Below are 12,759 nucleotides of genomic sequence, written 5' to 3' on the forward strand. Positions count from 1 at the left end.
AAGTTGTTCACAATAAAGATAAACCAGAAATTTTATGGAGCACTTTTTATTCAACTCTACAGTATATTGAGAACATGTGTTTTATTATTTTATCCTCTTCCTAGAATTCCCAATCAGAAAATCCAGATTATGAAAATGTTTCTTCTGCATGTGTGCCAAGATTTTCATTCACAAATATGGACGGTGAATCTGATACCAGTGAAGAAGATGAAGTGAATTACTCCACTGTGTCTGCTGTTAAAGAACCCAGACATAACCAGAGGAGCCGCCTTATCAGTTCAAGCTCTGATGATGAAGACAGAACTGAATATTCAGCCATTAAAACATAAACACAAGGAGTTTCCAATTAAAAAAGTATTATATCCTTAATCTGTATTATAGTTATAATATTTTTTTTTCTACAATGTTATCTAAAACTGAAAATATTATACAAATTTTTATTGTGATCTATAAGTGTGGCTTTTTAATTTTGCAGTGTGTTCCTATGCATTAATAAAATAATAACAAATATAATTAACAATGTTTTAAAAAATACTATCATCTCATTATGTATCAATGTACCATATATTTGTGTGATCAACTAATGGGTGAAAAAAATGACAAAAATGCTGTGAAAACTACATTGTGTGAAAGGCAACAATAAAGCTTTGTAATTTCATTAAACATTTGTATTGGCCATTGTTGAACTGCCAAGATGAGAGCATTTGACTGGTTGGACTGCATAAAACTGTGAATTAAAAACAAAACAAACAAACAAACAAAAAAGTCTCCAGAGCTCAGTGATTTCAAGAATTAAAGGATAGTTCACCCAAAAATGAAAATTAGCTCATTATTTACTCACCCTCGATCCATCCTAGGAGTATATGACTTCATTCTTTCAGACAAATCCAATCAGAGTTTTAAAAAAAGAGTTTGAGTCAGAAAAAAAGTCCAAGTACAGATCATCAGTCCAAAATTAGTGAAATAAAGCCATCCATCCCTAATAAAAAATGCTCCGGGGGGTGAACAAGGCCTCCTGTATTGAATCGATACATTTTTGTAAGATAATTATCTATATTCAAAACGTAATAATCACTTTAAACTAGCTTGCACCAACAGTTGTACACGGAAGCAGCTCTGGGAGGATGACGTAAGATGTCGGCCTTGTGCATGCGCTGGTGAGTCTCATGAAAACCAATGTTTGTTTACAGCATCATAGGAAGCCAAGTTTTCGTACTTTAGCAAAGGAAACCAGTCTCTTCAACCCTCTACATTGCAAGTAAATCACACGCATATGTGACTAAATCTTCACTCGGGTGACTAAATGATGTATAAAGTTAGCCAATGTCTAATAAATTCTCAGATTTTACTCGCCAGTGTGAGTTTGAGGCTAAGTGTAAGTTTAGCACAGATATATATTAATTCACCGAACTCTCTATGACTGAGCGCTTCTGAGTTTCACTCTCCATCATGCAATCTGTGATCATTTTCAGTATAACTCAATGGATGCACAGCATACCTGTGTTTGTGTCTTTGGTGTAGCTTAAACTCTAATGTGAAGGCGCACGAATCACGTCGCTTTCTCTCACATGCGCGAAGTGAGAAAGAGAGAGAGCGAGCGAGTCTTACATATCATGCAGAGTTGATGCGTCACATATAAACAGTGTTCTTTGTTGTATTTTCCTGTCAAAATAATGGTCCTTTGGAATTTGTTTTCTTCATCTTTTTTTTTTTTTAAACTGCCAGGTTTTCTAGAAGTGAGTGGAACTAATGTGCAAACGACAATCTCATTGGCTGGTGCTTACTTTTTATCGTCGCTGTTTTGATCTCAGCAAATAAGTTCACGGAAATGGACACAACCTGATTAATATTCATAAATCCAGCCACTTGTTCATCTTTAGAGCATTTTTTTTTTTACTTTTGTACTTAGTAAAAAAAAGTAAAAAAAAAAATGTACTTTTGCTGTTGTTATTAGTAGAATTCGGATTATTATTGTCTTTTCCCGCTTTTTTTTTTTTTTTTTGTTACAGAAACACTGAATGACAAACAAAGCACCACCACCAGTCCTAAATTCAGTAAAAATTTCTGTGTATTCATACATGGTTATGATTTATAATTAGTAAAGTTTTATCATTAAATGGTACTGGATTATCCAGATATCATATTATAATGCCTGACTGACTGTTTTGGAGTATGACTAAATGGACTGTATTAGGTGAGGTCTGATATCTAGCCATGCTCAAGGGCTGTCAGTCAAAACACAGGGTCTGATACCATCCAAAGAGTAAAATTTCTCTTAAAATAGGAGTAATTTGCAACCAAGATGCAAACAACACAGCTGTACATGGGCATTGCAGGTGATCAATTGGGTATTTGTTGTGAGAGTGGGTGTGTATGTGGTCTACAATAGAAAAAGAATAAGAATTGTAATAAGTTACATGTTTAAAAAATATTATTACAAAGGCATTCACATTAAATACTTAGTTTCTTATTAAATTCTCAGGTTAAATATTATCAAAGAATCACACTATGTAAACTATGAAACATAACACCACTACCACCTTGTGGTTAGAAATGGAAACTGCTTTCATACTCAAACCACTTTATGAGGTAATTTGCATAAACTGCACAGAAGCATGAACATCGTGTCCATAAAGATCAAATAAACAGCGATTTAGTTGCTAATATGGCAGTTACACACAGTGGGATACTAAATCTGGCATTCGTTCACATCATTACACCATAGTTGGCTATACATGAGCGCGCTCTTCCGGCAGAAGTGCCTTAGGACCCATATAAGGAAATTCCGCTCCATCTAACATCACACAGAGCCATACTCGAAAAAAACTTTACGAAACTTGTAAAGAAGAAATAAAACAAATGTTCAGTGACGCACACATTAACCCACGTACAGTCAAGTACACTCTCGCACTGTCGCACATTCTGCGCTTGCGGAAGTGTCAAAGGTGGCGCACGCGCACAGACCCGACCTGTGTAACACTGACTGATGTTAAGTATGTACTTTCAGGTATATAAAAAGTTGAGCCATTTTAAAAGCATATACAGTATTATACAGTACACAGTATGTATGTCCGTAGAGTGGTGTGTTGTTGTTTTTCGAAATCATCCCTTCTTCTTCTCCACTTTTTTATTATTGATGGATGCGCTTTATTTTATTTCTTTTGGACTGATGAACTGTAACACCCGCTGACTGCCATTAAAAAGCTTGGAAGATCAAAGACTTATATTTTTTATATAGCTTATATTGGATTCTTCTGAAAGAAGAAAGTAATATACACCTACAGTAGGATGGCTTGTTATTCGTGGTCTAATAAACTTTACCACTTTTAACACTTTAATTAGCCACAAGTTTGTCATGAGAAGCAAATAGGCCTAATTGTTCAATTTTTTTTTTTAATTTTTTTATTTAGGCTATACATAATCTGAAAATTGAATAAATAAGCTTTAGGACCATATTTGGCGGAAATACAACTATTTAAAGTGTAAGGTGACGTGACATACAGCTAGTGATGGGAAGTTCGATTATTTTCCTCGAACCGGTTCTTTCGGACGGTTCGATTCAATAAACCGGTTGAAAAAAACGGTTCATCGGTTCTTTCACACTCGACGTAATGACGTCATTGGTGATGACGTAATGGCGTCACGTCTATCAAACATTCAAATATATAAAGTCAGTAATCATAACTTTTAGTCAGTTAAAACCTCGTAATCATGAAAAGTTTACATTTGAGTTTTGCAACAACACCTAAATACAGTAACAGCCATAATGTGCATATGAGGATTTAAGTCTTGAAGATATAAAGTAAATAAATTAGGTGTCATCAGTGCAGAAACCATGATCCACTTACTAAACATAATCCATTGCGATGTATTTGTTATTAAATGAATTTACATTTCACCAGATTGCCCTTCATCCAAGCCCTCGAAATACCCGCGCTCACATTACTAGTACAGAATCAGAATCAATCACCAAAAGAATCCCTTCGGTTCAGACATGCTGTGAGTCTGTTGGCTTCACGCTGAATCGCGCATGCGCAGTATCATCAGTTCATCGGTTCTCAATTCGGACGCGTCCGACAGAAACGATTCTCGGTTGAGTGTACTGATGATCCGAAAACCGAAGCAACCGGTTCTTGACTCGAGAACGAGAATCAGCTCATCGGTTCTCAAATCGGACGCGTCCGACAGAAACGATTCTCGGTTGAGTGTACTGGTGGTGATCCGAAAACCGAAGCAACCGGTTCTTGACTCGAGAACGAGAACTGCTCCAGCAGTGGGCGTGTTCGTTCATTATCTGGCTCGGCTCGGTGTTCATCTTCAGTTCGGTCTTCACAGCATTTCATTCACTGTACTGTTTCAGTAAATGGATTACCCCGGGATATTGGTTTATTCTGACTCAGAGGGAGTGTCAGTCACGTTAAAAAAGTTAACAGTTTAAGTAATTTGTGGATTTATGCTTAATGGAGACGTGAACCGTTTCAAACGATTCAGTTCGATTTGGTGAACTGGTTCAACCAGTTCACTAAGAAGAATCGGTTAAATTGAACAATTCGTTCACGAATCGGCCATCACTACATACAGGCAAGTATGGTGACCCATACTCAGAATTCATGCTCTGCATTTAACCCATCCAAAGTGCACACACACATGTCACGGTTGGTAAACCGTGATCTCGGGGTGTTTACACTTTGTGGTGAATTATGTGTGTTCCGCATCTGCACTGATTAGTTGTGGGCGTCCCCGTTAATTGTATCAGCACAGGCCCGACGCCACAAGGGGGCAAAAGGGGGCAATGCCCCCTCAGATCTGACTTGTGCCCCCTCTGTTTAATTTTTGTATTCATGGTTAAAAATAAAATGTTCAACCTTTTGAGTTAAATAATAATTTAACCTTATCGCCATGGGATTTAGAATGTTCAGTGTTGTAACTCGTGACATCACTGCCAGATTTTCAAACGTCTTTCGCGTTGGTTGGCGCTGAGCCAGATACGGAGGAGCTCAATGCTGTCATATATCACAACTATGCAGTGTTTTCAACCTCATAATGTTTATTTTAGATTTCAGACATTTAAATAGGCTACACATAAGCACTGGTAGAACAACAGCCTACATTTGGAGTCTGTGAAAGCAGCAAAAACAATCTATTCAAATATAATTTGCCGACGTGTGTTTTTCATATCAGATAAACACAGTGGAAGTAACGTTAAAGTTTACTCTATTGTTATAAAGATTTTTAAACTACCAAACACACTCACTTACACATATTTGAGAATCGGAATATAGGATAGTTGATGACATGGTAAGTAAGTTTGTGAATATTTCAAATAAAAAAGGAAAAACGAAATGAAATATGCCTACATCTGTTATACGGTGTTATTATTGTGACTGCGGTGTTTCACGTGACAAATATGACGCGTTGCCATGGAAACATTAAGGGGAGACGTTCTAAAATAACTGTCGCCTTGAAAAATCTTACTCTCGGGAGTCAGTTAGAATGTTTTAAACTTAAGTGTGATTCAGTGCCAAATCAAGGAGACTGCAGCTCTTCTAAAAAGGTATAGGACATGATCTATCGTCATTACACTGTTTAAAATTTGCTAGTCTCTGGTTACCTGCAGTTGCATATGGAGTGTTTTAGGGAGAGCTGTATTTAAAAATCTGTCGTTGCAAAGCGAGATCTCAGTGTGTATTAATCATTGATGGTGTAATAAAGTTAAGCCCCCTTAACAATTTCACATGCCCCCTCAGTAATTTCATCCTGCAGCCGGACCTGTATCAGCAACAGCTGCCACTCATTACTCATCCACTATATAATGGCTTGTCTCACGTCTTGTGATTGTGAGATCGTTGTTTAATGTTTGATGTGATTACCCTGTTCGTCTGGCTCTCCGTGTTGTTTGCGCTTGGATGTCTGTGTTTCCCTAGAACCTCATCCACTCTTCGCACGTTCACTCAGCCACGGACACATACCTTCGGCTCTATTCCCCGCAGTTCCTGTGCCACTCTCTCCTGCTGCCTCACGCCGTCATCATTCGGATTACTCACCTTACCTCCACCATCAGCTGGACTTCTCACCTCTTCACCATCCCCTCTGACTAGTGTCGCTGTCTCATCGTCATTGTTTGTTTATGTACCCACGTTATATCTTCTCATTAAAATCAGTAAACTTGCATTTGCTTCCAGACTGTCCTTTCACCCACCGTCACAACACAGCAGTGAACACACAAACACAGCACTGGGCAGCCATTTATTCTGGAGAACCCAGGGAGCAGTTTGGGGTTCTGTGCCATGCTCAAGGACACCTCAGTCATGGTATTGCCAGCCCGAGATTCAAAGCTTTAGGGTTAGGAGTCATATTCTCTAACCACTAGGCCACAACTTCCCCTTTGAAAAGCTGGAATCTGAGGATTAAAAAAATAATAATAGTATGTATATATATATATATATATATATATGTATATATAAATAAAATTGATTCTAAAGTTTTAAATGAAGTCCATGGCAATGCATATCAAAATTTGAAATTTTCTCAATTTTTAACCCATGTTGTCTCGTTTCCTGCCTTGTCTTGCCTTCGTGTTTTGTTCTTGGATTGGTTACCTGGTTTTTGCTTATTTTTGGATTACCCTGTCTCGCCATTCTGCATTCTGACTTTCGCTTCTGGGATCTGCCATCAGTCTCTAGTGACACAACTTTTGAGGCTGAGGATTATATAGAGCGATTTAAAGTTATGAGATACAAATCCATCATAAACTAAAATATACAAATGCTACACATATACACTGTACCTATACACAACTAACCTATAATAATAAGAATAATAGTTATTATCGCATCATTTAATTTCATAGTTAAAATTATTTAAACCAATAAAATATATAATATATAGTAATAATATTTACACCGTGCAATAAAAATCTCTCACCAGATTTTCCCAAATAACATATTTTAGATTCAAAATGTCTGTTATTGCCAAAAGGTGACATGCTTTAAAGGGGGGGTGAACTGCTCGTTTTCACTCAATATCCTGTTAATCTTGAGTACCTATAGAGTAGTACTGCATCCTTCATAACTCCAAAAAGTCTTTATTTTTATTATATTTATAAGAGAAAGATACTCTGTACCGATTTTTCCCGGAAAAACACGAGCGCCTAGAGGCGTGACGTGTGGTCGGAGCTAAAGAATCACGAGCGCCAGTAGGCTTTTGCGTTGAGAGCATGTGGAAGCTGTGAGACAGATCCAGAGGCTGAAATTTAACAAGCAGAATCAGCAAAGGCGGTATGCTATGTGGTATGTACTGAAACTGTATATATTTGCTTAGCGGTTTTGGAAAATGACTAAGTTCCACTTTATGTCGTCTTTTTTTTTTTAAGCTGTACATGTGGAAAGTGCAGTTTGATGACAACATCGCATGTTGTTTACTTGATGTGCTCATGCGCTGATAGCCAAGTTAACAACACAGAGATATTTGAAGCAGTTTTACTCACCGCATGTGGTTCCAACACACGATCGTGACCCTTTTTCGTTGGGACTGCATTATCCTTAAGAAATAAACGATGTGCAATCCGAAATGCAGGGAACAAACAAAAACACTTGCACAACTCCGTTGATGCTCTGTAAATATAAACTCCATCCACTGGTCCCTTAATGCTGTTTCTCTTTTGGTAATCTGTGCAGGGTTGTCTTGCCCTGGCAACCAAAAACACACTTATTTTGTGACTTTTCGCGACGCTCTCGCTCTGATCAGGCTGTGCTCAGCCTCTCAGTGCTCTGCTATATGGGAGCGCGCGCTCTTCCGGCAGAAGAGCGCGCACTTAGGACCCATATAAGGAAATTCCGCTCCATCTAACGTCACACAGAGCCATACTCGAAAAAAAAAAACTTTCCGAAACTTGTGACAAACCGGAAGAGGTTTTTTTGGAACAAAAATACTCCTTCAAACGTACAACTTAATTTTTGAAACTTTGTCCATGTTTAGCATGGGAATCCAACTCTTTAACAGTTTAAAAAACTCAGTATGCATGAAATAGCATTTCACCCCCCCTTTAATAATCAGATAACTTACTTTTGTACCTCCCCCCCCCCCCCCCTTTAATCTCTGTACATGCATAAGGAAAGTCTGGGTTGATTTGCATGAGAATGTTGTTTAGATGTACTTCTGTACATCTGTTACTGCACTTCTGCTATTTAAAAAAAAATAATAATAAAAAATAATATATATATATATATATATATATATATAAACTTTAAAATCAGTTCTGTTTCCTTTACTTGTTCTCTTGCAATTTTGATCATGAACCAATGGATTTATTTTAGCCTTTGATTTGCTTCGCACACTGCACAGCTTTTTAGTATAGTCAAAACACATAAATTACAGTGGGGTAAGCATACAGGAAGTTCAAAGACTGTGTTTCTTTCTTTCAGTTTAACCTCAAACTGACTAAGAATCAAAAAGGCAAGAATTAAGGTTACATTAGTTCTGTCATTCTAAACTCTATTTCTGTGTTCTGCACTTGTGGTACTTATAAAAATATAATAAATAAATAAATAATAATTATTATTATTTGGGACAAATTTCCAGATATCCAGACTACTAAGATATGGATCTCTTTTTAAGTTGCACTTTAATTTGCATTATATGTACTTGCAATGTAATTAACTAAAAAACTACATGGTTAGGTTTAGAGTTAGGTTCAAGGGTTGGCACCTAGCTAATTTAATTACCATAACAAGTACATAGTATGTAGATGGGGAAAGGACTGTCTGTAGGGAATAAAAAACTACTGATCTTTCTATAATGGATTTCATATCAACATTTCAACATAATTATTCAACTCCCATTTCCCCGGATAATGCAACTTTAAGGAGTATAAGATCACTGGAATAGAATCACTCTTCGTTCTGGGTGGCATCTTTTCAAGAAGATATTCAGAACCAACTGTCAGATCTTCTCCAAGATGTTGTTTGTGTTCTTTGAGGAAATCTTTGTTTTTGCTCTCTCGTTCAACACAAAGAAATAAAATGATAACTGACCTCACATAGACAGGACAATGGCTTGCCTAATCTAGGAGCTACATCCTCCACCACCCTGATTTTTTTTTCCACAATTCACCAAACAATAGCAGGATACCATCACTCTGACCAGAACATTTTTGGTTTTGGTTTCTTCAGCTCTGTGTAGTTGTAGACACCACCTCTGGGTGTAGAATTTTTCTTCAACTATTCTACTTTGTGAATGATCTTTAGCACTTGCCTGTTCTGCAACTCCGGCTATTAATTCACCTTTGCACTCCTGTAAGTCCACAATTTCAGCACGAAAAGGTGGGACGATTTAATCTCTTCACTGGTGTTTAAATATGTTTTGATCAGTTTTTCCCCCCAGTATCTCTCTTGTTCTGTGCTATGATGATAATCTCTTGAAGCTTTTTTAATGAGAGATCACTTTTAGATTTTCTTGATGCTGGACTATTTATTGGTGTCTGACCATTAATTAATTATTTTAATTTCCTTTCCATTTCCTTAAAAGTAGAAATCATCTTAGAAATAATTTGTAGGCCTAAATTCAATGTGGTTTGGTCATTCAGCAAATTGTATTCAGTAAATAAAATAAAATAAAGTTTTGACAACTCTATTAGAGGGGATTTTATTTTCTGAAAAGTTTTGACAGAACTAACCACTGGAACAGGAAGTGAGCTTCACACTTACATGACAGTATTAACATATATATATATATATCTTTATCTCTACCACGAATGTGTGACTTTAGCCTTGTTTCTTTTATGTTTGTAAGGTTAACTATGCAAATATGACAAGCTATAAATACACTTGGGTGACGTTCTCCTTTTGTTTCTCGGTTTGAACATTTTTAAGACAATTATTGAGAACAGTGGATTTGATTTAGAAGGTAAAATGTTTTTATCTTTCTTTTTTTTTACTGTGATAAAAAAATATTTGGTAGTTTTCAGTTTATTAGCATAATCAGTTAAGATGAATAGCTCATGCATGAGAAGCACTGTGCTTCTTCTAACAAAAATATTGTTGACATGGCAATGAGTCATTAAAGTGTGAATAGATTTTATGAGAAATATTAAAAGGTGTCGTCAAGTTCTTATATACAAGACAAAATGATCATGAATAAATAATTTGGTAACAAATTAAATAAATATATACGTATACGTAATTAAACACACACACATGCTCGCACAGAGAAAATCAATTCTAAATAATTACCAAATTGAATGTAGCCAAAATTAAACTTTGCAAAAAAAAAAAAAAAAAAAAGGAAAGGTGAAGCATGCTAACTCAACATCTGTGACTGCAAAAATACAAATTTTCACCCACACACAACGGCAAACACCGAAAGTGCTGGAGCTCAAGAGAATAACATAATATAATATCTTTATTTTATTAGCAGCACACAGAATAATGCTTCCTGAAGAGATTCCTCTGCTTCTGCTTGGTGTGTATTGTATATGCTGATTTCTGTAAATGATTGTGCTAATTTATTGGTACACATAAAAGTATCACTGATGGTGTTTTTTTTCTTGCAGTTCTTTTTGCGGGCTCCTGCATGAGTTCAAAAGAAGTCCTAATTAATGTGCCTGAAAGAACAGAAACTACTTATGAAGGGTCATCTGTGACCATCCCCTGTTCTTACAAAAAACCAGTGGACACAAAATATACACTGCTGTGGTTTAAAGATGCAATTTTTATAAAACACCAGACGTTTAATGGGACTATTGTATACAGTAACACAGAAGAACGTCCCCAGTCTCTGCATTACTCCAGCAGAGTGGAATACATCACTGATGCAACACCAGAAAACAAACAAGGAGACTGGATAAAATGTGATTTAAGAATAACCGATCTGCAAAAGACGGACAGTGGGAACTACACATTTAGATTGATTTCAGACACAAGGTTCATGAGTAAAGCTCTGTCTCTCAAAGTTAAAGGTGAGCAAACATTTGATGCTGTGATAAAGGCTGTTTTCTTATATATATATATATATATGTTCATCATTTATTCACCCTCATGTCTATCTATATTTCTTTAATCATGAAATAGATGTTTTTCAGAAAGTTCATGCTGCGTTTATTTATTAAAGATTTTATTGGCTTTTAGACTTTAATATGATATGGACAGTACTCAGGACGTGAAGAGGGAGAGAGAGAGGGGAGGAGGGGCTGGTAAGATCAGGAAAGGTCCATGAGTCATGACTCAATATATGTATATGTGTTATATGTTGGCACCCTGCCCATGAGGCCATTGGCAGTGACCATGCTATTGATTATTAAACGAAGAATCTGAATGGGAACAGAGCCTTCAAAAATGACACTTAGCAAATAATAAAATAGTTCCTGTATTTGTACACTGTATTTGACTATTTGAAGTCTTTATGAGGTTACCAATGGTTCTCGTGTGTCTCATAATCAGCCACAATTCTCCAAATATGAATAAACATCTTTTAATCACACAAATAAAACTACGACAGAGTGATCATCATTAAGAATATTCGAAATAATAGTATCCTTTATTTTTGTCACTTTTTTTACCAAGACATATATATATATATATATATATATATATATATATATATATATATATATATAAATAAAAAAACTGAACAACATGAGGGTGACTTATTTTGATTTTTTTTTATTATAGTTTTAATAATTTGATATTTCAACTTTTTATCTCACAATCTGACTTTTTTCTTTTCTTGAATTTTGAGTTTAGATTTCACAAATCTGTCTTTTTTCTTACAATTTTGAAGATATTGTTGCAAGATATAAACTCAGAATTACAAGATATTTTCTTTATTTATCATTTATTTGTACAGGGACAATGCACAACAACAGTGTTGCGCCAGAGTTAGCTATAAAGCTAATTTGCATCTGCAGTCCCTGGAGATAAACTTGTAATTCTGAGAAGAAAAGACTGAATTCTGTGATATTAACTTGCAATAGTGGGGAAAAAGTCTAGTTTTGTCACAGAATAAGTAAGGAATAATTGACTCTGGGCCATTGAATTATACAAAAAATAATGCACACCTTCGCGTCGTGGCCGTTACACCTCGGGGTGTGCATTATTTTTCTAATAATTCAAAGTTAATTATTCCACTTATACTACGTTTACCACACGTCAAGACATCGATCAGAATACTGTATATACTTAAAGAGATTTGTCTGGTTTTTGTACTAGCTGTTGTGAGTAGGATTATTTCTTCCGCATCTCATCTAATTCCTCTTTTGCTAGTACCAAAATGTTATTTTAAAGCTGGTAATGGAGGCTTGAGCCATTTATAGCATTCTTATGCAGTTATTAATGAAGTTATTAGAAAAAAAAGTGAGAGTGACAGAGACAGAGAGAGAGAGAAAGAAAGAAAGAGAGAGCTGGTGTGAATTAGGCTAACGTACCTCTGTGCGTCTCTAAACACTCGTCAGGGCAGCGCTGACAACATCTTTTTGTGCAAACTGCGTGACCGGAATTACGGTTTTACTGTGTGAAGTGATATGGAACTGTAATGCAGTCAGGAGAGCTGCCTGGAAATATGTTCGCCGTGTGTTTCCCAGAAAATAACTGCACACCTCAGAACATTTGTCAGCCAATCAGATTCAAGCATTAAACGGCCCTGTAGTACAACAGGAAATAAACAATTGTGGCTTTTAACTCACAATTCTGGCCTTATATAGTTCCAATATTTACAAGTTTATTTATTAAAAATTGTGCTCGTCTTCTCAGAACTGAGTTTATATCT

General features: G+C 36.1%; 1 protein-coding gene across 50 annotated transcripts in view; it reads left to right on the top strand.

Moving 5' to 3' along the window:
- Positions 1-12,759, top strand: part of LOC127972866 (B-cell receptor CD22) — a 47,243-nt gene that overhangs the window by 14,619 nt on the left and 19,865 nt on the right. Inside the window, exon 19 of one of the 50 annotated variants that reach the window (XM_052576744.1) lies at positions 105-663. The exons of the other annotated variants lie outside the window; for them this stretch is intronic. Within the exon in view, the coding sequence (XP_052432704.1) occupies positions 105-329 (225 nt within the window). The 3' untranslated portion in view covers positions 330-663. Of the gene's footprint in view, positions 1-104; positions 664-12,759 lie in introns of those variants that run through there. 50 annotated transcript variants of the gene reach the window in all.

The sequence above is a fragment of the Carassius gibelio genome, chromosome B15 (genome assembly GCF_023724105.1).
Source record: "Carassius gibelio isolate Cgi1373 ecotype wild population from Czech Republic chromosome B15, carGib1.2-hapl.c, whole genome shotgun sequence".
Taxonomy (NCBI): Eukaryota; Metazoa; Chordata; class Actinopteri; order Cypriniformes; family Cyprinidae; genus Carassius; species Carassius gibelio.